Source organism: Haliotis rubra, unplaced genomic scaffold (genome assembly GCF_003918875.1).
Source record: "Haliotis rubra isolate DU_JTF1 unplaced genomic scaffold, ASM391887v1 Scf199, whole genome shotgun sequence".
Lineage (NCBI taxonomy): Eukaryota > Metazoa > Mollusca > Gastropoda > Lepetellida > Haliotidae > Haliotis > Haliotis rubra.
In genome coordinates this window covers 767,667-794,433 of record NW_025765991.1, presented here as the reverse complement: position 1 = coordinate 794,433, position 26,767 = coordinate 767,667, and the positions used below count along the sequence as shown (strand labels likewise).

General features: G+C 41.7%; 2 protein-coding genes across 4 annotated transcripts; both read right to left on the bottom strand.

The window, feature by feature from the left end:
* Positions 1-731: 731 nt before the first annotated feature.
* LOC124275129 lies at positions 732-8,834 on the bottom strand. 3 transcript variants are annotated; one of them, XM_046710618.1, is made up of 5 exons: positions 8,756-8,834; positions 6,945-6,997; positions 5,600-5,747; positions 3,519-3,686; positions 732-875 (listed from the first exon to the last, which is right to left on the bottom strand). In XM_046710618.1, exons 3-5 carry the CDS (start codon positions 5,712-5,714, stop codon positions 817-819), a joined length of 342 nt encoding a protein of 113 aa, XP_046566574.1. In that variant the 5' UTR covers positions 5,715-5,747; positions 6,945-6,997; positions 8,756-8,834; the 3' UTR covers positions 732-816. The 3 variants fall into 3 exon arrangements, with proteins under 3 accessions (XP_046566574.1, XP_046566575.1, XP_046566576.1); XM_046710619.1 differs by lacking the exon at positions 8,756-8,834 and adding an exon at positions 7,853-7,948; XM_046710620.1 differs by lacking the exon at positions 8,756-8,834 and adding an exon at positions 7,666-7,750.
* An 884-nt stretch (positions 8,835-9,718) lies between these two features.
* LOC124275142 lies at positions 9,719-25,640 on the bottom strand. The gene is made up of 5 exons (XM_046710632.1): positions 25,559-25,640; positions 23,046-23,098; positions 21,885-22,009; positions 16,695-16,862; positions 9,719-9,863 (listed from the first exon to the last, which is right to left on the bottom strand). The coding sequence occupies exons 2-5, from the start codon at positions 23,087-23,089 to the stop codon at positions 9,784-9,786; spliced, it is 417 nt and encodes a 138-aa protein (XP_046566588.1). The 5' UTR covers positions 23,090-23,098; positions 25,559-25,640; the 3' UTR covers positions 9,719-9,783.
* Positions 25,641-26,767: the final 1,127 nt, after the last annotated feature.

Genomic DNA, 26,767 nt, shown 5'->3' with positions numbered 1-26,767 from the left:
CAGGTCACAAGGGTTTTTTTTCAAAGGCTACTTTGCACCTGGCGTGTTTGATAATGTAGTTATACCCCACTGTGATTCACTTACCTGTGTCCCCTCGTCCTCATCACCTGCATCCCTGTGACGAGTCTGTATCCCGTATGTGAGCTACATGCATGTAATTAACTTCCGAGTCTCTCAGGTTTTACAAAGTTTTACTAAGACCATTATTTTCGTGGCAGCCATGATCTGTTTGTAACCGTTTTGTAAAATGTCCTTGGGATCGATATATAGTTTCTGGATATATGTGTTGCGCATATTGCCATTCGGTTGTTAATTGTTCTGTAAATTAAACCCCTAAATTAAGAAAATGTGTTGTCACAATATCGAAAGTGAGATTCTGAATAGTACCACGCTTATTGTACGGGGTTGCGAAAGTGTAAAAGAGTGAGTGAGTTTGGTTTTACGCCGTTTTTTAATCACTAGGATACCCCACCACCCCGCAAATTCTTTGAAAGGGAGGAAATAGGTGTTTATGAGTAATGGAAAAACGATTCGTGCAATTCTAATTTTGTCTGCAAAGGCCTGTGACACGTTGTGTAAAATAAATCAAGAAGTTGTTATCCATAAGATTTGTCTTGTATTACTACACCAACTTCTAAATGCCTTTGAAGAATTTCATTCTGTACAGAGACTTTTTCATAACGACCTTTTCTTAATTTTCAGAAATGAATATTTTACAACAAAGGAAAAACTTCAGGTTTAGAAAACACTTTATTTCTTATTTTCTCATGTTCCACAGAATGATGAGAGCATCTCTCTCCTCAGCATGTGTTCCATTTATGACGTCAGACTCGCCCAAACGACGACAAACTCGGGTTCGCTAACCTTTCCGTTATCTGGAGATAAACAAGCAATAATGTAGAACAATAACAGTAAACTATTGATGTGTAGACCGTTATTCCTTTTATGTGATCCCGGATGCTGGAAACATCAACCCTCGCTCACTCACTCACTCACTCACCGAACAGATTTGAGCACCGAAAGGTATTTTATGACGCTTCTTATATTCCTGTATGTGTCCACTAACCCTCCGTCAACCTCATCCACGTTTACATTGAGCATTTTATAAACTATACTCACTCACTCATCCACGTTTACATTGTCAAACTATAGAAGGGATCTACTATAATTAGAACTCACTCACTCACTCATCCACGTTTACATTGAGCATTTTATAAACTATAGTCGAAGGGATCTACTATAATTAGAACTCACTCACTCACTCATCCACGTTTACATTGAGCATTTTATAAACTATAGTCGAAGGATCTACTATAATTAGAACTCACTCACTCACTCATCCACGTTTACATTGAGCATTTTATAAACTATAGTCGAAGGGATCTACTATAATTAGAACTCACTCACTCACTCATCCACGTTTACATTGAGCATTTTATAAACTATAGTCGAAGGGATCTACTATAATTAGAACTCACTCACTCACTCATCCACGTTTACATTGAGCATTTTATAAACTATAGTCGAAGGGATCTACTATAATTAGAACTCACTCACTCACTCATCCACGTTTACATTGAGCATTTTATAAACTATAGTCGAAGGGATCTACTATAATTAGAACTCACTCACTCACTCATCCACGTTTACATTGGGCATTTTATAAACAAACTATAGTCGAAGGGATCTACTATAATTAGAACTCACTCACTCACTCATCCACGTTTACATTGAACTCACTCACTCACTCATCCATCGCATTTTATAAACTATAGTCGAAGGGATCTACTATAATTAGAACTCACTCACTCACTCATCCACGTTTACATTGAGGGAGCATTTTATAAACTATAGTCGAAGGGATCTACTATAATTAGAACTCACTCACTCACTCATCCACGTTTACATTGAGCATTTTATAAACATTTTATAAACTATAGTCGAAGGGATCTACTATAATTAGAACTCACTCACTCACTCATCCACGTTTACATTGAGCATTTTATAAACTATAGTCGAAGGGATCTACTATAATTAGAACTCACTCACTCACTCATCCACGTTTACATTGAGCATTTTATAAACTATAGTCGAAGGGATCTACTAACATTAGAACTCACTCACTCACTCATCCACGTTTACATTGAGCATTTTACAAACTATAGTCGAAGGGATCTACTATAATTAGAACTACTCACTCACTCATCCACGTTTACATTGAGCATTTTACTATAGTCGAGATCTCCTAACATTAGAACTCACTCACTCACTCATCCACGTTTACATTGAGCATTTTATAAACTATAGTCGAAGGGATCTACTAACATTAGAACTCACTCATTCACATGTGGGTGTCTGGAAGGTATTTTATAACGCTTCACTTATTCCTGTCAATGAGAGAAAATCCCTTGGCCACTTTTACACCAAGTATCCAACTGGCATCCTCTTGAATGATAAGTGAGTGAGTGCGTTTAATCTTACGTCGCTTTAGCAATATCACGGCGGGGGATACCAGAAATAGACTTCACACATTGTACCCATGTGGAGAATCGAACCCGGATCCTTGACGTGACGAGCGAACACCATTGCTCCTTGAATGATATGGATGTGAGTGTCTATTATATAAATAAGGAACGCCTTTCGTGAGGGTATCTGCACAGCTCATTGCATGCGTCGCCTCAGAAAGAAAGGGTTCTGTGCCCCCTGAGTGCGGACCTATATAGCGGGTTGCAAATAGTGGTGTCTGAACAACACTGGATGTGTAATGGGTAGGGCTGCGCAATATATCCGGTTTACCGGTATTTACCGGTTCAGACATGAAATCGATACGTATTGCGATACCCGGATCGAAAACCGGTTTTTCGACATGCATTCGGAAAACTTCGTAACACTCGGAAATCTTCGGATATTTCCGTTTTTCACACCGGAAATCAAGTTAAGTTCGGTTTGAAGTTGTGTTCTTAATATTTGTTCAAGTGTTTCGCAATGTTTTGGATCTGAATGTTATATATATATTTACTCATTATTGACCAGTGATCCCTGATATGTCCTGACCAGGTCAAGTTGCTGTCTAAAATCTCAGGGCTTTTTTGAGGGTGGAGAAACTAGTTTAAACTAGTAACCACTGTGTTGATGTTAAATTGTTCTTTTCCTTGTTTCCTTCATTTAAACATGATTCAAAGTTTTTATTAAAGCTTAATCAAGCATAGTGATTTTGTTGTGAATTTGCTTTATAAATCAAGCATTAACTCGATTATAAGTATTTTTTTATGAAACAAATATTCTAGCAATATATTGCAATACGTATAGCAATATATGCTTTCGAATCGCAATATATCGCAATATGAAATTTCTCGGCAATACCCACCCCTAGTAATGGGACAATCGACACATCGTCACAATCCCATCCCAAATAACACTCGTATTACGCCAAACCAGTGGACAGTTTGCAGTCTGAAAATGAAACATTGCAAAAGTTCATCATACAGCCGGTGTTCTTGGTGAATCAAAATGTCTACCGTCGAGGTCGAAGTAGCTGAAAACCCGGTCCATGTCAGGTGTTCGAGTGATGATGCCGTTCTGGTCGGTGTCGGCGCGGTGGAAGAGGTAGACGGCGGATAGGACGCTGCCGAGATTGCGACTCTGCCAGTGAGCTGTGAACTCAGACTCCACGATTGTCCCGTCTCCTACAGATACAATAACGTCCCATGAGACACGAGAGACATGTAAATAGAACTTAGATCAAAGCTGCTGTGAGGGACTGAGTAGGATTTAACTCCACTTTCAACAATATTAAGAAGTGTGGATTTAAGTGTACATTTGACAAATATATAAAACGATTCCAAGTACTGTGCTGACATACCGAGGTTCATAATGGGATTCAAACACACGAGCAGCTGATCTGTGCACAGCTATGGGAAGAAACTTCACATCGACCACCATACGTCCATGAGCCAGTAAATGTAATGTGTCTTATTTACAGGACTATGTAGCGATATATCACTAATCTACCTAGATACGGACTTGATACACTTGATCTACGAGGCTATATACACGATATCAGCGAACCACTGGGATATATACATCATATAACAGAACTACCTGACGATGTGCCAATACATGATTGATCTGTCTTAGATACAACTGTGCTCGACTGTACTCGCATATAGACGCTATAACGGTGATCTACCTGAAAAGGACTTCAAGATTATCACTGACCTACCCGGATATATGCTGCACATAGACTTAGATACCGCATACAGACTTGATACCGCTGATCTACCAGGATATATACTGTACATAGACTTAGATACCGCATACAGACTTGAAATCATTGATCTACCAGGATATATACTGTACATAGACTTAGATACCGCATACAGACTTGATACCGCTGACCTACCCGGATATATATTGTACATAGACTAAGATACCGTATACAAACCAGATACCGCTGATCTACCCGGATATATACTGTATATAGACTTAGATACCGTATACAGACTTGATACCACTGACCTACCCGGATATATACTGTATATACACGTATATACCGTATACAGACTTGATATCACTGATTTACCCGGGAATATATTCTTTATAGACTCAGATACCGCATATAGAATTGATATTACTTATCTACCCGGATATATACTGTACATAGACTTAGATACCGCATACAGACTTGATATCACTGATCTACCCGGATATATACTGCATATAGACGTAAATACCGTATACAGACTTGATATCACTGATCTACCCTGATATATACTGTATATAGACGTATATACCGCATACAGACTTGCATATAGACTTATATACCGTATACAGACTTGATATCACTGATTTACCCGGGAATATATTCTTTATAGACTCAGATACCGCATATAGAATTGATATTACTTATCTACCCGGATATATACTGTACATAGACTTAGATACCGCATACAGACTTGATATCACTGATCTACCCGGATATATACTGCATATAGACTTATATACCGTATACAGACTTGATATCACTGATCTACCCGGGTATATATTCTAAGTAGACTTATATACCGCATATAGAATTCATATTACTGACCTACCCGGATATATACTGCCTATAGGTGAGGTGAGGTGAAATTGGGTTGAACGTCGTGCTTGAGAATATTTCGCTCATATGACGACGTGCATGCGTGTGTATGTGTATGTGCGGCTGCTTGTACTAGCCCAGACTGAAGCTGGTTTTATAGTGCTAGCTCACTGAGATACCATGCCGCAGTGAAGCATGAATACCCCACTCAGACACAGTATACTGACTCCGAGCCGACCAGTCCTTGTTGTACCCATGAATGCCGAGCGCCAGGCAGGGACCAACAAGTACCATATTTTAACGTCTTTTGGTATGACGCGGTCGGGGATCAAACCCGCGACCTTCCGTTCTCCGGGCGGACGCTCTAACCACTACACCACGGAGGCGGCCTACAGACATAGATAGCTGCATATAGACTTAATATCACTGACCTACCGGAAGTAGGCTTAATTATCACCAAGATATCTGGTAGTTTTCATCGGGCAGCATTAAAACATACTTATATTGGTCAGTGCTCACCGTTCACATCAAATGCACTAAATATGTCGGCAACCTCCGCCTTGGTGAGAAACCCATCCGCTGTCCTGTTCATCTCGGCGAGATGAAACAACTGTCTGGCCTGGGTGGGGTCCATGAGGGGGGGGGACGCCCGGGGTGGCCCATCACCCTGCCAGGGTAGGGGCAACATACATAGGTCAGTTCAGCATTAACACAGCCAGTTATATACAGTAAACGAAACAGCAATGGACACTGTATGTTTTATAAAGACCTAGACGGGAGTCTACACAATGTTCCTCCGTCACGCTCAATTGCTGTTGTTGTGAGCAACGAGTCGAGTGTAAGCCTGTAACCAGCAGGTGAGAAGTCAACGGAGGCTATGTCCAACTGTGGCCACGTGTTTTGAACCAGCGGCAATGGTCAGTTGACTCCATGGGTGGGTCTCTTGACTGCCTTTGCTATCTATTGCTTTTAAAAATGCGTAGATAGGTGGTGTCAATCAATGGATTGTCAAGACAGTAGTGGTGATCCGATTAATTGAAATAATCGAAGATTGGTCGCAGTGACTAAACGACCAAGCAACGATCATGTTTTCTCATAATCGAACACAAACAATTCTGGAACACTTGTTTTTATCAACAATATTTTTCACAAGGTTGGTTTTGTCTGTTACATTTCATAAGCATTAGAAGATCGTTCCAAGCCATGATTGAATTTATCTTAAAGACACTAAGAAATTTCTGTTCCCAAAATACTAGTCATCCTTTAAAGATGTGAAATTTTGCCCAAACCCCAAAATAACTACATGTTTTTTTCCTTATTTATTTGTGCATAAACAAATTTCATAAATGTGGCTAACCAATTATTTTCGATGATTGATCGGTGGTAATGAACCAATCATCAATTATGAGATTTTAACCAATTCCCAACACTACAAGACAGACTCGAATATTTACAGTTCGCTGCCATATATCTGGAATAGCATTAAACGAATAACACATTGATTCAATATCAGGAAAAGTTAGGGTTCGAACAAAGTGACGCTGGGCGCGGTGAAAATGCATGGATAAGCTGCTCTAATGCGGTTTACTGACCCAGAACAACAAGGGATTGCCACCCGAGGCAAGGTAATATCGTGTACCATCTTTATAACGGGATGCCGACTTGTCGCTCTCCGAGAACACGCTCGGCCCACTAGACCAGGGTGGAGTCAAGCAGTGAAGGGTCACTGGGTTACTGAAGGCGGTTTTCAATAGATCCAAACACAGTGGAACTAAAGGCATGGACAACCGATACAGTACAGGATACCCTGTGTACACAATGGTGAAAATATAACAATAATTGAATATGCAGGAAATCTGCTCACCCCAGTGCCACAGCAGAGACGACAACTAAACACGATATCCTGGACAGGCTAGTCTGAAAGTATGATATCATCTGTTAGTATCGTAAATAAGATGCGGGGACAGGTTCAGTGGGTTCAATATTATTTCACTTGTGTAGTGACGCCATTGGGAAAGTGCTAGCCCAGATAGATACCATACCGCAGTTTAACTTGGATGCCCCACATCGTCCTTGTTGTATGCGCGTATTGCCGAGTGACAGACAGGGAAACAATAAGTACCATCTTTTAACTTTTGGTATGATTCTAGCGGGTATCGAACCATTGACTTGACTAGACACTTTCACCTCGGGGCTCGGAGGCAGCCCCGTCAACAAGGGAGACAACCACATCTTGTTTAGTGACTTTGTAAGCACATTGTAAGCTTGACCACAAAGCTACCCCCGAGAGAGTGAGTTTAGTTTTACGCCGCAGTCAGCACTATCCCAGCTATATGGCGGCGGTCTGTAAATACTCCTGTCTGAACCAGACAATCCAGTGGTCAACTGCAGAGCAGAGCATTGATCTACACAATTGGGAACCGATGACATGTGTCAACCAAGTCAGCGAGCCTGACCACTCGATGCCGTTAGTCGCCACTTACGACAAGCATGGGTTACTGAAAATCAATTCTAACCCGGATCTTCACGGGTAAGCTAAGTCACGGCCCCAAATATAATCAATGTAGATGTAGTAGCACTCTCACTGGGGCAAGGTTCTTGAATGCTGTGACGTGTGTGCGCACTCGCGATAGTGAATAATATGTATGCATGAGAAAAAGAGTCTGTGTGAGCGTGCGTCTGTGTGTGTCTGTAACTGTGTTTGTGAGAGGTAGTCTGTGTGTGTCTGTAACTGTGTTTGTGAGAGGTAGTCTGTGTGTCAGTGAAACAAACCTGACTGCTGTTATCTAGGCCTTTTTCCTTCATACAATGAAGCAATGTTCAGAGTCCGTGTCAGATAAGAAGAATATTTACAACCAGAATACAGGAATCAACCTGTCCAATCTGTGAATTTACTAATCGTGTTTCTGTCTCCCTTAGACAGGATGTGACCCAAGACACCTGTCTGTTCAACAATCCCACAAGAACTGCTAATAACACGCTATCTACACACTGAGATAGGCATATCCACATGTGAAATACACCAACATTTCGTTAGTTGGGACCCCGCTAATCTGAACACCTCTATAATTAGTGTCCTGTCCGGATTTACCAGGTTTTACTGCATATCATTTTAACTATTCTATGGAAACGCTGTAGATTATTTTGGTTCCTTCTTCACATTCGAAAGTTTCCGCCGATGTTTCTATTCGTGAACTGGGGCGGTGGGGTAGCCTAGTGGTTAAAGCGTTGGCTCGTCACGCCGAAGACTCGGGTTCGATTCCCCACATGGGTACTATGTGTGAAGCCCATTTCTGGTGTCCCCGCCGTGATATTGCTGGAATATTGCTAAAAGCGGAGTAAAACTAAACTCACTCACTCTATCCGTGAACTGTTTGTCGAGAAACTTTGCAAATCCTATGTTGTTCACCGTGTGTATCTCGCAAGGTATAAGAGGCTGGTCGTGGTCAGGTTGGGTACATATTAAAACTTGCTTAGATTTGACAAGATGATATTGATTGTGTTTCTTGTATACATATGAGTTACTTTTTCTAAACTGAGAGGACATTTTACTTAGCTGTATTAAGACGTACAATTCCATGTCTTCTCTTCGTAAATGTATTTATAACTAGATGTGACTTAACTGTTTTATTCAAGCTTGGTTTCTACAATTCTACAAAGAAAAACTCCACTTACCATACTGGCGGCAATGTCAACCTGTTATCAGTGTCACGTGATCAGCTCCACAAATAGCTAGATCCCGGCTTCTTTAAATCAGTATCTATATTCATACTTATACCATGATTAGCATAATGTCATTGTCAGCCATTTTATGAAGATTGAAACACGAACCACCTTGTCTAATGCCTTGTCGGATGTACATGTATATACCTTAGTGTAGCGAGTAATAGTTTTACGCCGCTTTTAGCAATATTCCAGCAACATCACGGCGGGGGACACCAGAAATGGGCTTCACAAATTGTACCCATGTGGGGATTCGAACCCGGGTCTTCGGCGTGACGAGCGAACGCTTTAACCACTAGGCTACCCCACCGCCCCGGGGACATCATGTGTGGCCTTTACAAATTGTACCCATGTGAGGAATCGAACCCGGGTTTTCGGCGTGACGAGCGAACGCTTTAACCACTAGGCTACCCACCGCTCCCTTAGTGTTAGGATACATATCATACCCGTGATTGCAGAGAGACATGGTACCCCTTGGGGATTCTGACGTAGAACTGATTCCCAGCACTCTGCGTTAAAGTGCTGGTTAAGTGGATCGGGTGGTCAAACGGATTGATGTGCTTCAGGGGTATCCTTGTACCCACCCCAACGACGTGGATAGTTACTCACATTGATACATCGATCACTGGATTGTCCAGTCCAGATTTGAGTATATTGTCAGTTGTGATATTGCAGGAATATTGCTGACCTGACCACTGACAAAATGTCTCTATTTTCCTCTCTCATCGTCATTCCATTCTTGGTAGAACCTATATCATCACCACAGAAGGCCTTTTCATAAAGACATATCAGCATTAAAGTACCGTGAGTTCGAAATAATGTCTTAACAGGTGTTTGGATGGTTATCCTGCACATGTCCAGGTACACTGAGCTGGATCGTTTTCAACGATAAAATAAATAGTGTACAGAGTTTGATTAGACTCAACAGTTTTTATTAAATATACAGTTCAAATGCCATGTCTTATCAAAGGACACCGCTCCTACTTGCCAACTTGGACTGGGATTAGCGTGAGGTCACCCCACTGTGTTAGGAACTCATTCATGTCAACGGAACCATCACCTGAAAACATTGCTTGATTTGGTTTCCATGAAGTCTCATGTTAGAAAAATTTGAGTAATTAGTAAAATCACACCCACCACACACATACGGGGTAGGAATCTCAAAATATACACACATAAGGTGCTGTCATCTCAACATACACACACATAAGGTCCTGGAATCGCAACATACACACACATAAGGGGCTAGGATCTCAACATACACACACATAAGGTGCTGTCATTTCAACATACACACACATAAGGTGCTAGGATCTCACCATAAACACATAAGTTGCTGTCATCTCAACATACACACATAATAATACACACACATGCTGTCATCTCAACATACACACACATAAAGGTGCTGTCATCTCAACATATCTCAACATACACACATATAAGGTGCTGTCATCTCAACATACACACACATAAAGGTGCTGTCATCTCAACATACACACACATAAGGTGCTGTCATCTCAACATACACACACATAAGGTGCTGTCATCTCAACATACACACACATAAGGTGCTGTCATCTCAACATACACACACATAAGGTGCTGTCATCTCAACATACACACACATAAGGTTCTGTCTTCTCAACATACACACACATAAGGTGCTGTCATCTCAACATACACACACATAAGGTGCTGTCATCTCAACATACACACACACATAAGGTGCTGTCATCTCAACATACACACACATAAGGTGCTGTCATCTCAACATACACACACATAAGGTGCTGTCATCTCAACATACACACACATAAGGTGCTGTCATCTCAACATACACACACATAAGGTTCTGTCATCTCAACATACACACACATAAGGTGCTGTCATCTCAACATACACACACATAAGGTGCTGTCATCTCAACATACACACACATAAGGTGCTGTCATCTCAACATACACACACATAAGGTGCTGTCATCTCAACATACACACACATAAGGTGCTGTCATCTCAACATACACACACACATAAGGTGCTGTCATCTCAACATACACACACATAAGGTGCTGTCATCTCAACATACACACACATAAGGTGCTGTCATCTCAACATACACACACATAAGGTGCTGTCATCACAACATAAGGTGCTGTCATCTCAACATACACACACATAAGGTGCTGTCATCTCAACATACACACACATAAGGTGCTGTCATCTCAACATACACACACATAAGGTGCTGTCATCTCAACATACACACACATAAGGTGCTGCCATCTCAACATACACACACATAAGGTGCTGTCATCTCAACATACACACACATAAGGTGCTGTCATCTCAACATACACACATACACACTCAACATACACACACATAAAGGTGCTGTCATCTCAACATACACACACACATAAGGTGCTGTCATCTCAACATACACACACACATAAGGTGCATCTCAACATACACATAAGGTGCTGTCATCTCAACATACACACACACACACATAAGGTGCTGTCATCTCAACATACACACACACATAAGGTGCTGTCATCTCAACATACACACACACATAAGGTGCTGTCATCTCAACATACACACACATAAGGTGCTGTCATCTCAACATACACACACATAAGGTGCTGTCATCTCAACATACACACACATAAGGTGGCTGTCATCTCAACATACACACACATAAGGTGCTGGGATCTCAACATACACACACATATAGGTGTTGTCATCTCAACATACACACACATAAGGTGCTGTCATCTCAACATACACACACACAGGTAAGGTGCTGTCATCACACAGATCAACATACACACACATAAGGTGCTGTCATCTCAACATACATACATAACATAAGGTGCTGTCATCTCAACATACACACATAAGATGCCGCCATCTCAACACACAAAGGTGTCATCTCAACATCACACCATAAGGTGCTGTCACAACATACACACACATAAGGTGCTGTCATCTCAACATACACACACATAAGGTGCTGCCATCTCAACATACACACATACACAACATACACACATAAGGTGCTGTCATCTCAACATACACACACATAAGGTGCTGTCATCATCAACATACACACACATAAAGGTGCTGTCATCTCAACATACACACACATAAGGTGCTGCTGTCATCTCAACATACACACATACACATAAGGTGCTGTGCATCTCAACATACACACACATAAGGTGCTGCCATCTCAACATACACACACACACAAGGTGCTGCTCATCTCAACATACACACACATAAGGTGCTGTCATCTCAACATACACACACATAAGGTGCTGTCATCTCAACATACACACATCTCAACATAAGGTGGTGCTGTCATCTCAACATACACACACATAAGGTGCTGTCATCTCAACATACACACACATAAGGTGCTGTCATCTCAACATACACACACACATATAAGGTGCTGTCATCTCAACATACACACACATAAGGTGCTGTCATCCATCTCAACATACACACACATAAGAGGTGCTGTCATCTCAACATACACACACATAAGGTGCTGTCATCTCAACATACACACACATAAGGTGCTGTCATCTCAACATACACACACATAAGGTGCTGTCATCTCAACATACACACACATAAGGTGCTGTCATCCTCAACATACACACATAAGGTGCATCTCATAACACACATAAGGTGCTGTCATCTCAACATACACACAACATATATCTCAACATACACACATAAGAAGGTTCTGTCATCTCAACATACATCTCAACATACACACACATAAGGTGCTGTCATCTCAACATACACACACATCAACATACAGGTGCTGTCATCTCAACATACACACACATAAGGTGCTGTCATCTCAACATACACACACATAAGGTGCTGTCATCTCAACATACACACATCACATAAGGTGCTGTCATCTCAACATACACACACATAAGGTGCTGTCATCTCAACATACACACACATAAGGTGCTGTCATCTCAACATACACACACATAAGGTGCTGTCATCTCAACATACACACACATAAGGTGCTGTCATCTCAACATACACACACATAAACACATATTAAGGTGCTGTCATCTCAACATACACACATATAAGGTGCTGCCATCTCAACATACACACACATAAGGTGCTGTCATCTCAACATACACACACATAAGGTGTTGTCATCTCAACATACACACAACAACATAAGGTGTTGTCATCTCAACATACACACAACATAAGGTGCTGTCATCTCAACATACACACACATAAGGTGCCTGTCATCTCAACATACACACATACACACATAAGGTGCTGTCATCTCAACATACACACACATAAAGGTGCTGTCATCTCAACATACACACACATAAGGTGCTGTCATCTCAACATACACACATAAGGTGCATGGTCATCTCAACATACACACACACACATAAGGTGCTGTCATCTCAACATACACACACATAAGGTGCTGTCATCTCAACATACACACACATAAGGTGCTGTCATCTCAACATACACACACATAAGGTGCTGTCATCTCAACATACACACACATAAGGTGCTGTCATCTCAACATACACAAACATAAGGTGCTGTCATCTCAACATACACACACACATAAGGTGCTGTCATCTCAACATACACACACATAAGGGTGCTGTCATCTCAACATACACACACATAAGGTTCTGTCATCTCAACATACACACAACATACACACACATAAGGTGCTGTCATCTCAACATACACACACACATAAGGTGTTGTCATCTCAACATACACACACATAAGGTGCTGTCATCTCAACATACACACACATAAGGTGCTGTCATCTCAACATACACACACATAAGGTGCTGTCATCTCAACATACACACACATATAAGGTGCTGTCATCTCAACATACACACACATAAAGTGTTGTCATCTCAACATACACACACATAAGGTGCTGTCATCTCATCTCAACATACACACACATAAGGTGCTGTCATCTCAACATACACACACATATAAGGTGCTGTCATCTCAACATACACACACATAAGGTGTCTGTCATCTCAACATATCACATACATAAGGTGTTGTCATCTCAACATACACACACACATAAGGTGCTGTCATCTCAACATACACACACAACATAAGGTGCTGTCATCTCAACATACACACACATAAGGTCATCTCAACATACATCTCAACATACACACACATATATGTTGTCATCTCAACATACACACACATAAGGTGTTGTCATCTCAACATACACACACACATAAGGTGCTGTCATCTCAACATACACACACATAAGGTGCTGTCATCTCAACATACACACACATAAGGTGTGTGTCATCTCAACATACACACACATATAGGTGTCATCTCAACATATCTCAACATACACACACACACATAAGGTGCTGTCATCTCAACATACACACACATAAGGTGCTGCTGTCATCTCAACATACACACACATAAGGTGCTGTCATCTCAACATACACACACATAAGGTGCTGTCATCTCAACATACACACACATAAGGTGCTGTCATCTCAACATACACAAACATAAGGTGCTGTCATCTCAACATACACACACACATAAGGTGCTGTCATCTCAACATACACACACATAAGGTGCTGTCATCTCAACATACACACACATAAGGTGCTGTCATCTCAACATACACACACATAAGGTGCTGTCATCTCAACATACACACATATATGCTGTCAGGTGCTGCTGTCATCTCAACATACACACACATAAGGTGCTGTCATCTCAACATACACACATAAGGTGCTGCCATCTCAACATACACACACATAAGGTGCTGTCATCTCAACATACACACACATAAGGTGCTGTCATCTCAACATACACACACATAAGGTGCTGTCATCTCAACATACACACACATAAGGTGTTGTCTGCCATCATCTCAACATACACACACACACATAAGATGCTGCCATCTCAACATACACACACATAAGGTGCTGCCATCTCAACATACACACACACATAAGGTGCTGCCATCTCAACATACACACACATAGGGTGCTGCCATCTCAAACATACACACATAAGGTGCTGTCATCTCAACATACACACACATAAGGTGCTGTCATCTCAACATACACACACATAAGGTGCTGTCATCTCAACATACACACATAAGGTGCTGTCATCTCAACATACACACACACATAAGGTGCTGTCATCTCAACATACACACACATAAGGTGCTGTCATCTCAACATACACACACAACATAACATAAGGTGCTGTCATCTCAACATACACAAACATAAGGTGCTGTCATCTCAACATACACACACATAAGGTTCTGTCATCTCAACATACACACACATAAGGTGTTGTCATCTCAACATACACACACATAAGGTGTTGTCATCTCAACATACACACACACATAAGGTGCCGCCATCTCAACATACACACACATAAGGTGCTTGTCATCTCAACATACACACACATAAGGTGTTGTCATCTCAACATACACACACATAAGGTGTTGTCATCTCAACATACACACACATAAGGTGCTGCCATCCTCAACATACACACACATAGGGTGCCGCCACCTCAACATACACACACATAAGGTGCTGTCATCTCAACATACACACACATAAGGTGCTGTCATCTCAACATACACACATAAGGTGTTGTCATCTCAACATACACACACATAAGGTGCTGTCATCTCAACATACACACACATAAGGTGCTGCCATCAACATACACATACACACACATAAGGTGCTGTCATCTCAACATACACACACATAAGGTGCTGTCATCTCAACATACACACACATAAGGTGCTGTCATCTCAACATACACACACATAAGGTGCTGTCATCTCAACATACACACACATAAGGTGCTGTCATCTCAACATACACACACATAAGGTGCTGTCATCTCAACATACACACACATAAGGTGCTGTCATCTCAACATACACACACATAAGGTGCTGTCATCTCAACATACACACACATAAGGTGCTGTCATCTCAACATACACACACATAAGGTGCTGTCATCTCAACATACACACACATAAGGTGCTGTCATCTCAACATACACACACATAAGGTGTTGTCATCTCAACATACACACACATAAGGTGCCGCCATCTCAACATACACACACATAAGATGCCGCCATCTCAACATACACACACATAAGGTGCCGCCATCTCAACATACACACACATAAGGTGCTGTCATCTCAACATACACACACATAAGATGCTGTCATCTCAACATACACACATAAGGTGCCGCCATCTCAACATACACACACATAAGATGCCGCCATCCCAACATACACACACATAAGGTGCCGCCATCTCAACATACACACACATAAGGTGCTGTCATCTCAACATACACACACATAGGATGCCGCCACCTCAACATACACACACATAAGATGCTGTCATCTCAACATACACACACATAAGGTGCTGTCATCTCAACATACACACACATAAGATGCTGTCATCTCAACATACACACACATAAGGTGCCGCCATCTCAACATACACACACATAAGATGCCGTCATCCCAACATACACACACATAGGATGCCGCCACCTCAACATACACACACATCGGTGCTGTCATACACATACGGTGCTGTCATCTCAACATACACTCACAGAAGGTGCTTGTTTTTCCAGGATATTCCAGTGATCCTTTCATATAATTTTCCCGTCAAATTAAACAGACTAAGGACTGGGTATTCTGTTGGACTGACCTATCTTAACTGCATGTCAGAGTGCATGTTAATGTCTGATAATTGATTATATAAAAATAACTCACTGTCCATGTCGAAATACTGGAAGATGTAAGGAAGATCCGCCTTGGTGATTTTGCCATCGTCATTTGCATCGGCGGCATCGAATAGCGCGTCAGCCTCCGCTTTCGGTCCTAAAGCAAACTTGGTAACCCATTCAGACTCAAACTCCGACTTTAAGATCTGCGTGTCATCTACAACAACATACACCACTCGTATGTGAGATAGAATGTCCTCTACAACAGATGGGAGGACCATGGTGTTTGTAAGTCTCCAAGGTCCTTGTTAGTAGCATCAAGAAGTGTTGTTAGCATGCATCGTGCTACTGAGTCACATCACGATGTGTGTGTTAGTCTGCAACGTGATACTGAGTCACAACACGATGTGTGTGATAGTCAGCAAGGTGATAGTGAGTCACAACACGACGTGTGTGTTAGTCAGAAAGGTGATAGTGAGTCACACCATGATGTGTGTGATAGTCAGCAAGGTGATAGTGAGTCACAACACGATGTGTGTGATAGTCTGTAAGGTGATAGTGAGTCACATCAGGATGTGTGTGTTAGTCTGCAAGGTGATAGTGAGGCACATCAGGATGTGTGTGATAGTCTGCAAGATGATGGTGAGTCACATCAGGATGTGTGTGATTGTCTGTAAGGTGGTAGTGAGTCACATCAGGATGTATGTGTTAGTCTGCAAGGTGATAGTGAGTCACAACACAATGTGTGTGTTAGTCTGCAAAGGTGATAGTGAGTCACAACACGATGTGTGTGTTAGTCTGCAGGGTGAAAGTGAGTCACATCACAATGTGTGTGTTAGTCTGCAAGGTGATAGTGAGTCACATCACAATGTGTGTGATAGTCTGCAAGGTGATAGTGAGTCACATCAGGATGTGTGTGTTAGTCAACAAGGTGATAGTGAGTCACAGGTGATAGTGAGGTCACATCACGATGTGTGTGATAGTCAGCAAGGTGATAGTGAGTCACATCAGGATGTGTGTGATTGTCTGCAAGGTGAAAATGAGTCACATCAGGATGTGTGTGATTGTCAGCAAGGTGCTACTGAGTCACATCAGGATGTGTGTGATAGTCAGCAAGGTGATAGTGAGTCACATCACGACGTGTGTGTAAGTCAGCAAGATGATAGTGAGTCACATCACGATGTGTGTGATAGTCTGCAAGGTGATAGTAAGACACAACACGATGTGTGTGATAGTCAGCAAGGTGTTACTGAGTCACATCACGATGTGTGTGATAGTCAGCAAGGTGATAGTGAGTCACATCAGGATGTGTGTGTTAGTCAGCAAGGTGATAGTGAGTCACATCACGACGTGTGTGCTAGTCAGCAAGATGATAGTGAGTCACATCACGATGTGTGTGATAGTCTGTAAGGTGATAGTGAGTCACATCACGATGTGTGCGTTAGTCAGCAAGGTGATAGTCAGTCATAACACGATGTGTGTGATAGTCAGCAAGGTGATAGTGAGTCACATCACGATGTGTGTGATAGTCAGTAAGACTATAGTGAGTCACAACACGATGTGTGTGATAGTCAGCAAGGTGATAGTGAGTCGCCACACGATGTGTGTGATAGTCTGCAAGGTGATAGTGAGTCACATCACGATGTGTGTGTTATCAGCAAGGTGATAGTGAGTCACATCACGATGTGTGTGATAGTCTGCAAGGTGATAGGGAGTCACATCACGATGTGTGTGATAGTCAGCAAGGTGATAGTGAGTCACAACACGATGTGTGTGATAGTCAGCAAGATGATAGTGAGTCACAACACGATGTGTGTGATAGTCTGCAAGGTGATAGTGAGTCACAACACGATGTGTGTATTATTCAGCAAGGTGATAGTGAGTCATAACACGATGTGTGTGTTAGTCAGAAAGGTGATAGTGAGTCACATCACGATGTGTGTGTTAGTCAGCAAGGTGATAGTGAGTCACAACACGATGTGTGTGATAGTCAGCAAGGTGATAGTGAGTCACAACACGATGTGTGTGTTAGTCAGAAAGGTGATAGTGAGTCACACCATGATTTGTGTGATAGTCAGCAAGGTGATAATGAGTCACAACACGATGTGTGTGATAGTCTGTAAGGTGATAGTGAGTCACATCAGGATGTGTGTGTTAGTCTGCAAGGTGATAGTGAGGCACATCAGGATGTGTGTGATAGTCTGCAAGATGATGGTGAGTCACATCAGGATGTGTGTGATTGTCTGTAAGGTGGTAGTGAGTCACATCAGGATGTATGTGTTAGTCTGCAAGGTGATAGTGAGTCACAACACAATGTGTGTGTTAGTCTCCAAGGTGATAGTGAGTCACAACACGATGTGTGTGTTAGTCTGCAGGGTGAAAGTGAGTCACATCACAATGTGTGTGTTAGTCTGCAAGGTGATAGTGAGTCACATCACAATGTGTGTGATAGTCTGCAAGGTGATAGTGAGTCACATCAGGATGTGTGTGTTAGTCAGCAAGGTGATAGTGAGTCACATCACGATGTGTGTGATAGTCAGCAAGGTGATAGGGAGTCACATCAGGATGTGTGTGATTGTCTGCAAGGTGAAAATGAGTCACATCAGGATGTGTGTGATTGTCTGCAAGGTGCTACTGAGTCACATCAGGATGTGTGTGATAGTCAGCAAGGTGATAGTGAGTCACATCACGACGTGTGTGTAAGTCAGCAAGATGATAGTGAGTCACATCACGATGTGTGTGATAGTCTGTAAGGTGATAGTGAGTCACATCACGATGTGTGTGATAGTCTGCAAGGTGATAGTAAGACACAACACGATGTGTGTGATAGTCAGCAAGGTGCTACTGGAGTCACATCACGATGTGTGTGATAGTCAACAAGGTGATAGTGAGTCACATGAGATGATGTGTGTGTTAGTCAGCAAGGTGATAGTGAGTCACATCACGATGTGTGTGCTAGTCAGCAAGATGATAGTGGAGTCACATCACGATGTGTGATAGTCTGTAAGGTGATAGTGAGTCACATCACGATGTGTGTGCGTTAGTCAAGCAAGGTGATAGTCAGTCATAACACGATGATGTGATAGTCAGCAAGGTGATAGTGGAGTCACATCACGATGTGTGTGATAGTCAGTAAGACTATAGTGAGTCACAACACGATGTGTGTGATAGTCAACAAGGTGATGAGTGAGTCGCCACACGATGTGTGTGATAGTCTGCAAGGTGATAGTGAGTCACATCACGATGTGTGTGTTATCAGCAAGGTGATAGTGAGTCACATCACGATGTGTGTGATAGTCTGCAAGGTGATAGTGAGTCACATCACGATGTGTGTGATAGTCAGCAAGGTGATAGTGAGTCACAACACGATGTGTGTGATAGTCAGCAAGATGATAGTGAGTCACAACACGATGTGTGTGATAGTCTGCAAGGTGATAGTGAGTCACAACACGATGTGTGTATTATTCAGCAAGGTGATAGTGAGTCATAACACGATGTGTGTGTTAGTCAGAAAGGTGATAGTGAGTCACATCACGATGTGTGTGTTAGTCAGCAAGGTGATAGTCAGTCATAACACGATGTGTGTGATAGTCAGCAAGGTGATAGTGAGTCACATCACGATGTGTGTGATAGTCAGCAAGATTATAGTGAGTCACAACACGATGTGTGTGATAGTCAGCAAGGTGATAGTGAGTCACAACACGATGTGTGTGATAGTCAGCAAGGTGATAGTGAGTCACAACACGATGTGTGTGATAGTCTGCAAGGTGATAGGGAGTCACATCACGATGTGTGTGATAGTCTGCAAGGTGATAGTGAGTCACATCACGATGTATGTGTTAATCAGCAATGTGATAGTGAGTCACATCACGATGTGTGTGATCGTCAGCAAGGTGATAGTGAGTCACAATAGGATGTGTGTGAAAGTCAGCAAGGTGATAGTGAGTCACAACATGATGTGTGTGATAGTCTGCAAGGTGAAAGTGAGTCACATCACGATGTGTGTGTTAATCAGCAAGGTGATAGTGAGTCACATCACGATGTGTGTGTTAGTCAGAAAGGTGATAGTGAGTCACATCACGATGTGTGTGTTAATCAGCAAGGTGATAGTGAGTCACATCACAATATGTGTGATAGTCTGCAAGGTGATAGTGAGTCACATCACGATGTGTGTGATAGTCAGCAAGGTGATAGTGAGTCACAACAGGATGTGTGTGTTAGTCAGCAAGATGATAGTCAGTCATAACACGATGTGTGTGATAGTCAGCAAGGTGATAGTCACATCACGATGTGTGTGTCAGTCAGCAAGGTAATAGTCAGTCATAACACGATGTGTGTTAGTCAGCAAGGTGATAGTGAGTCATAACACGATGTGTGTGTTAGTCTGCAAGGTGATAGTGAGTCGCAACACGATGTGCGTGATAGTCTGAAAGGTGATAGTGAGTCACATCACGATGTGTGTGTTATCAGCAAGGTGATAGTGAGTCACATCACGATGTGTGTGATAGTCAGCAAGGTGATTGTGAGTCACATCACAATGTGTGTGTTAGTCAGCAAGGTGATAGTGAGTCACACCATGATTTGTGTGATAGTCAGCAAGGTGATAGTGAGTCATAACACGATGTGTATGTTAGTCAGCAAGGTGATAGTGAGTCACATCACGATGTGTGTGATAGTCAGCAAGGTGATAGTGAGTCACATCACGATGTGTGTGATAGTCTGCAAGGTGATAGTGAGTCACATCACGATGTGTGTGATAGTCAGAAAGGTGATAGTGAGTCACATCACAATATGTGTGTTAATCAGCAAGGTGATAGTGAGTCACATCAGGATGTTTGTGATAGTCTGCAAGGTGATAGTGAGTCACATCACGATGTGTGTGTTAGTCAGCAAGGTGCTACTGAGTCACATCACGATGTGTGTGATAGTCAGCAAGGTGATAGTAGTCACATCACGATGTGTGTGTTAGTCAGCAAGGTGATAGTCAGTCATAACACGATGTGTGTGTTAGTCAGCAAGGTGATATCGAGTCACATCACGATGTGTGTGTTAGTCAGCAAGGTGATAGTCAGTCATAACACGATGTGTGTTATAGTCTGCAAGGTGATAGTGAGTCACATCACGATGTGTGTGATAGTCTGCAAGGTGATAGTGAGTCACATCACGATGTGTGTGATAGTCAGCAAGGTGATAGTGAGTCACATCAGGATGTGTGTGATAGTCTGCAAGGTGGACTTACTATTGCCATCAAAGAGGAGAAAGACATTTTCCAACTCAGTGCTTGTTAGTTTTTGGTCTTTGTCCTTGTCGACGGCTTTGAAAAACATCACCTCCTTCTGGGGCTCAGAGTTGCAGGACACCAAACTGAAGAACAGAGCCCAGTCCCAGCATCACACACAGAGAGAGACAGCATATTGCGATGAAGGCCTTTAACCCACAATTCTGGCAATGTTTGGTCAGTGAATTACGCAGGTCACTGAAGTAATCGGTTCAGTTCCTTTTAGTTCTCTTAGACATGCATTATGTACATCAAGGCTTTCAGTCAAAAATGTTACAGTTTGAGACTTGATATACACGGGAAAAAATAAGAGATCACATGAAAGCACATGTGTTCCTTTTTTTTTCCAGGTTTCTGCACAAGCTCTGCGATACAAAAAAGCAATCATGCATAAAATTCAACTTCGTTGCAATATTTCTCTGTTTTACAATACTTATGCAGTCTTAAGTGTATGGGACAATTGTGTATCTCCCCAAATCAATTCAAGGTTTAAGTCTTCAACATCTGAAAAGAGTCCCACATATTTTCAGATGTATTGGGAATCAATACCAGGATCAGTCATGTTTAAAGGCAGACCAAAAACGACAGGTCCATCATTTTACTGTGAGCATGAAGCTGTTTGACATCTAAATACTAGGGCTGTAACGATGCATCGAACTATCGATGGATTGCAATTGTTGAGTCTCCGATAACAATTAAGCGATGGTAGAAACGAAAAACTATCGATGCATCGATAGTATGTATGACTATCGATAGTTTCGTAATTGATGGTTGTTTGTTTTAATTAACTATTGTGTTTTGTATTTTTTTTATTGTTTGGGTGAAGACTTGCAACTTCATTGAGTTTATGTTTTAACTGTTAACATGATCTGGGTTTCAAGTTTCTTGTCATATATTAAAAGAGACTGAAAGTACTTTAACTTGTTATTATTTCATATAAACTATACGTTCATTTGGGAAATGACTTCAAATGAGACAATTCAAGGAGAAAACAACTACTGCAATAGTATTGCAATAGTTAGTCGCAATAGACTATCTCTATCAAAATAGTTGTTTCCCCCTCAATAGTCACCCCTACTAAATACCATTATAACATTAAACATCCTATTTTATAAAACCTACCCGAGAAGGACGGCCGACGCCACAGCTGTGATTAGGAACTTCATGATGGTATGCTGCGAAAAAATGAATTGTGTATTCAGTTGATTGACTGACAGTAATGATTTCATATGTATTGCATATGAAAAGGAGTAAAAGGTGTAAGGTGAGGTAAACTGGTGTTTGATATAAGATGTGGGGTGAAAAGGAGTAAAAGGTGTAAGGTGAGGTAAACTTGGGGTTTAATATAAGATGTGGGGTGAAAAGGAGTAAAAGGTGTAAGGTGAGGTAAACTGGTGTTTAATATAAGATGTGGGGTGAAAAGGAGTAAAAGGTGTAAGGTGAGGTAAACTGGGGTTTAATATAAGATGTGGGGTGACAAGGAGTAAAAAGTGTAAGGTGAGGTAAACTGGGGTTTAATATAAGATGTGGGGTGAAAAGGAGTAAAAGGTGTAAGGTGAGGTAAACTGGTGTTTAATATAAGATGTGGGGTGAAAAGGAGTAAAAGGTGTAAGGTGAGGTAAACTGGGGTTTAATATAAGATGGGTGCGGTAAAATGAGGCATGTATAAGGTGTATTGTAAAAAAGATTTGGTTCCCCCATAGTAAAAGTTCCGGCGGAACTTTTCATTCCAACATTTGTTCCTGTAATAGTGCATGCGGAACAATTATTTCGTTCCGCACACACATAATTTATTCCGGGTAAAGAGGAACTTCCACACACATCATAAAGTGTCTAAAAGAGGGTTTTGTTTGTTGGGATGGTCTTAAAAATTGGGGCGTGGGGGGAACGGAAAGGAAAAAAAGATTTTCCTACGGTATTTGTTCCATTTGGAACAAATCATGTGGCTATCAAGAAGCAATTATCATGTGTGAAAGTTACTTAATTTTTTTTATGAAAATACATTGTAGATTCCCCAGAATGCGAACTGATGATTCTAAATGAATCTTGTGTTAAAAGGAGTTCAGTTATTATGTAACCAAGTTACCTTCATTAATCAGGTTACAGTCAGTAGCCAGGTTACAGTCAACATGTAACCAAGTTACAGTCAGTCAGTAGCCAGGTTACAGTCATATTGTTACCAAGTTACAGTTGGTCAGTAGCCAGGTTACATTCAATATGTAACCAAGTTAGAGTTAGTCAGTAGCCAGGTTACAGTCAACATGTTACCAAGTTAGTCAGTAGCCAGGTTACAGTCAACATGTAACCAATTAACAGTCAGTCAGTAGCCAGGTTACAGTCAACATGTAACAATTAACAGTCAGTAGCCGGATTACAGTCAACATGTAACCAAGTTACAGTTAGTCGGTAGCCAGGTTACAGTCACTATGTAACCAAGTTACAGTCAGTCAGTAGCCAGGTTAGTGAACATGTAACCTAGTTACAGTTAGTCAGTAGCCATATTACAGTCAACATGTAACAAGTTACAGTCAGTAGCCAGGTTACAGTCGACATGTAACCAAGTTACAGTCAACATGTAACCAAGTTACAGTTAGTCAGTAGCCAAGTTACAGTCAGCATGTAGCCAAGTTACAGTTAGTCAGTAGCCAGGTTACAGTCGACATGTAACCAAGTTACAGTCAGTAGCCAGGTTACAGTCGACATGTAACCAAGTTACAGTCAACATGTAACCAAGTTACATTCAGTAGCCAAGTTACAGTCAGCATGTAACCAAGTTACAGTTAGTAGCCAGGTTACAGTCGACATGTAACCAAGTTACAGTCAGTAGCCAGGTTACAGTCAACATGTAACCAAGTTACAGTTAGTCAGTAGCCAAGTTACAGTCAGCATGTAACCAAGTTGAAGTTAGTAGACATCCCGGATGTTGACAAGTTGGATGAGTCCATTTTGCATTCAATGATGACTGGAATAGGTTAGGCCTACGGTATTTGTTCCTTTTCGATGGAATATTTCCCGTGTGTGCGGAATTTTTATTCGTGTCATTCATTCTCAATTTCACGGCATTTATTCCGAACCGGAACATTTACTACTCGGAACTAAATCATGTTTACAGTATCTCCGTGGTGAAATTAGGTTTGAATATCAGATGCTGGTGTGTTAAAATTGGGTGAAAGTATAAGCTCTGTGTGGTGAAATTTGAATATATAGAAGTAGGAATGTAGTAAAGTGGGTGTTTATACGAGTCTGGGCTCATGTCGCACTGACGCCAGACTAATGAGAAACCATCTCGCGGTTTAACACGAGTACTCCCCTCACTCCTTAAACTGATTCGAAAACAACCAGTCCATGGATGGCCTGGACAAGGTAACACGTCTCAATGCAACTGGTGCTGTCGTGTTCACATTCACGGATCCCTCCCGCTTGAGGATCTAACTCGACAACCGCGTTAATCCCCTCAGGATTGAAGGCATGGTGTGACCCTAGAATTAGCTGTTTCATATGTCGTGTGGCAAAAAAATACGTTTCAGAACAAAGCTGAGCACAAAGCTTTGAATCCACATAGGAAACTCTTCCTGCCCTGTTCAGTACAAGACTACGTAATGCAATATACCGTGGAACACCCCACGTATACTTACCTTGTACACAGACGCAGGTAAACTGTCTCTCAGTAGCCAACTGTTCAGATAACACCTGGCCCGATAGCCCCGGTTGTATGGAGATCATCCGTGTAATAATTATGCTGATTAAAATATTTTTATAAAAAGTTTAGAAGTGCAATAGGTTCTCTTTAAACTTCGAAGTTTGGCAGTTATTGTATTCCGTACACCTAGACCAAGGCACGATGTGACATGGTGAAGTCACGGTAGGAAAGCATTTGGTGGCGTTAGGTTACACGCATGCATAACGAAAGATTTCATATATGGGGGGCGGTGGGGTAGCATAGTGGTTAAAGTGTTGGCTCGTCACGCCGAAGACCCGGGTTCGATTCCCGACATGGGCACAATGTGTTAAGCCCATTTCTGGTGTCCCCCGCCGTGATATTGCTGGAATATTGCTAAAAGCGGCGTAAAACTAAACTCAGTCAGTCAGTCATATATGGAAACTAATGTATAATCAAGATCTAAATTGAGTCATGTAATTAATTCATACATATATCAGTAGGAGTTGCACTTTAGAAAGGTTGTCATGCTGAAATCAAATTATTCCAAAGCGGTTTTTCTAGTCTAGGCCCAGTCCCAACTGTCAGGACAAGAAAAGACAAACGAAACACCAAAATATGAGTGCTACGTGCACTATATCTAGACATTGCATTTATTCCACCGATCAAACACGCAGATACCGAATGTGAGACAACAGAGTTTTACAAAGCTTCTAACATTATTAGGGGCGGTGGGGTAGCCTAGTGGTTAAAGCGTTCGCTCGTCACGCCGAAGACTCGGGTTCGATTCCCCACATGGGTGCAATGTGTGAAGCCCATTTCTGGTGTCCCCCGCCGTGATGTTGCTGGAATATTGCTAAAAGCGGCGTAAAACCAAACTCACTCACTCACTCTAACATTATTATGACCATTGCTATTTCAGAAAGATCAACGGCACCCGAAATCAAACCCGTTCTCCGGCTCGACGGGCGAACGCAGTCTGGTCTCAACACTACTCGGCAGGTGGTATGGGTGACTGTTGAGGGGGAAACAACTATTGCGATAGTGATAGTCTATTGTGACTAATTATTGCAAAACTATTGCACTAGCTTTTTTTCCCCTTGAATTGTCTCATTTGAAGTCATTTTCCAAATGAATGTATAGCTTACATGAATAAAAACAAGTTGAAGGACACTAAACGCCATAA

Excerpts from the sequence above, each read along its gene's own strand:
- LOC124275129 (XM_046710618.1), bottom strand. The coding sequence starts at position 5,714 with ATGGACCCCACCCAGGCCAGACAGTTGTTTCATCTCGCCGAGATGAAC. Across the intron at positions 3,687-5,599 it reads TAGTGCATTTGATGTGAACG|GAGACGGGACAATCGTGGAG; the intron begins GTGAGCACTGAC and ends TTGTATCTGTAG. Across the intron at positions 876-3,518 it reads CAGCTACTTCGACCTCGACG|ATAACGGAAAGGTTAGCGAA; the intron begins GTAGACATTTTG and ends GTTTATCTCCAG.
- LOC124275142 (XM_046710632.1), bottom strand. The coding sequence starts at position 23,089 with ATGAAGTTCCTAATCACAGCTGTGGCGTCGGCCGTCCTTCTCGG. Across the intron at positions 22,010-23,045 it reads GCGTCGGCCGTCCTTCTCGG|TTTGGTGTCCTGCAACTCTG; the intron begins GTAGGTTTTATA and ends TCTGTTCTTCAG. Across the intron at positions 9,864-16,694 it reads CCAGTATTTCGACATGGACA|GTGATGGTTCCGTTGACATG; the intron begins GTGAGTTATTTT and ends CAATGTTTTCAG.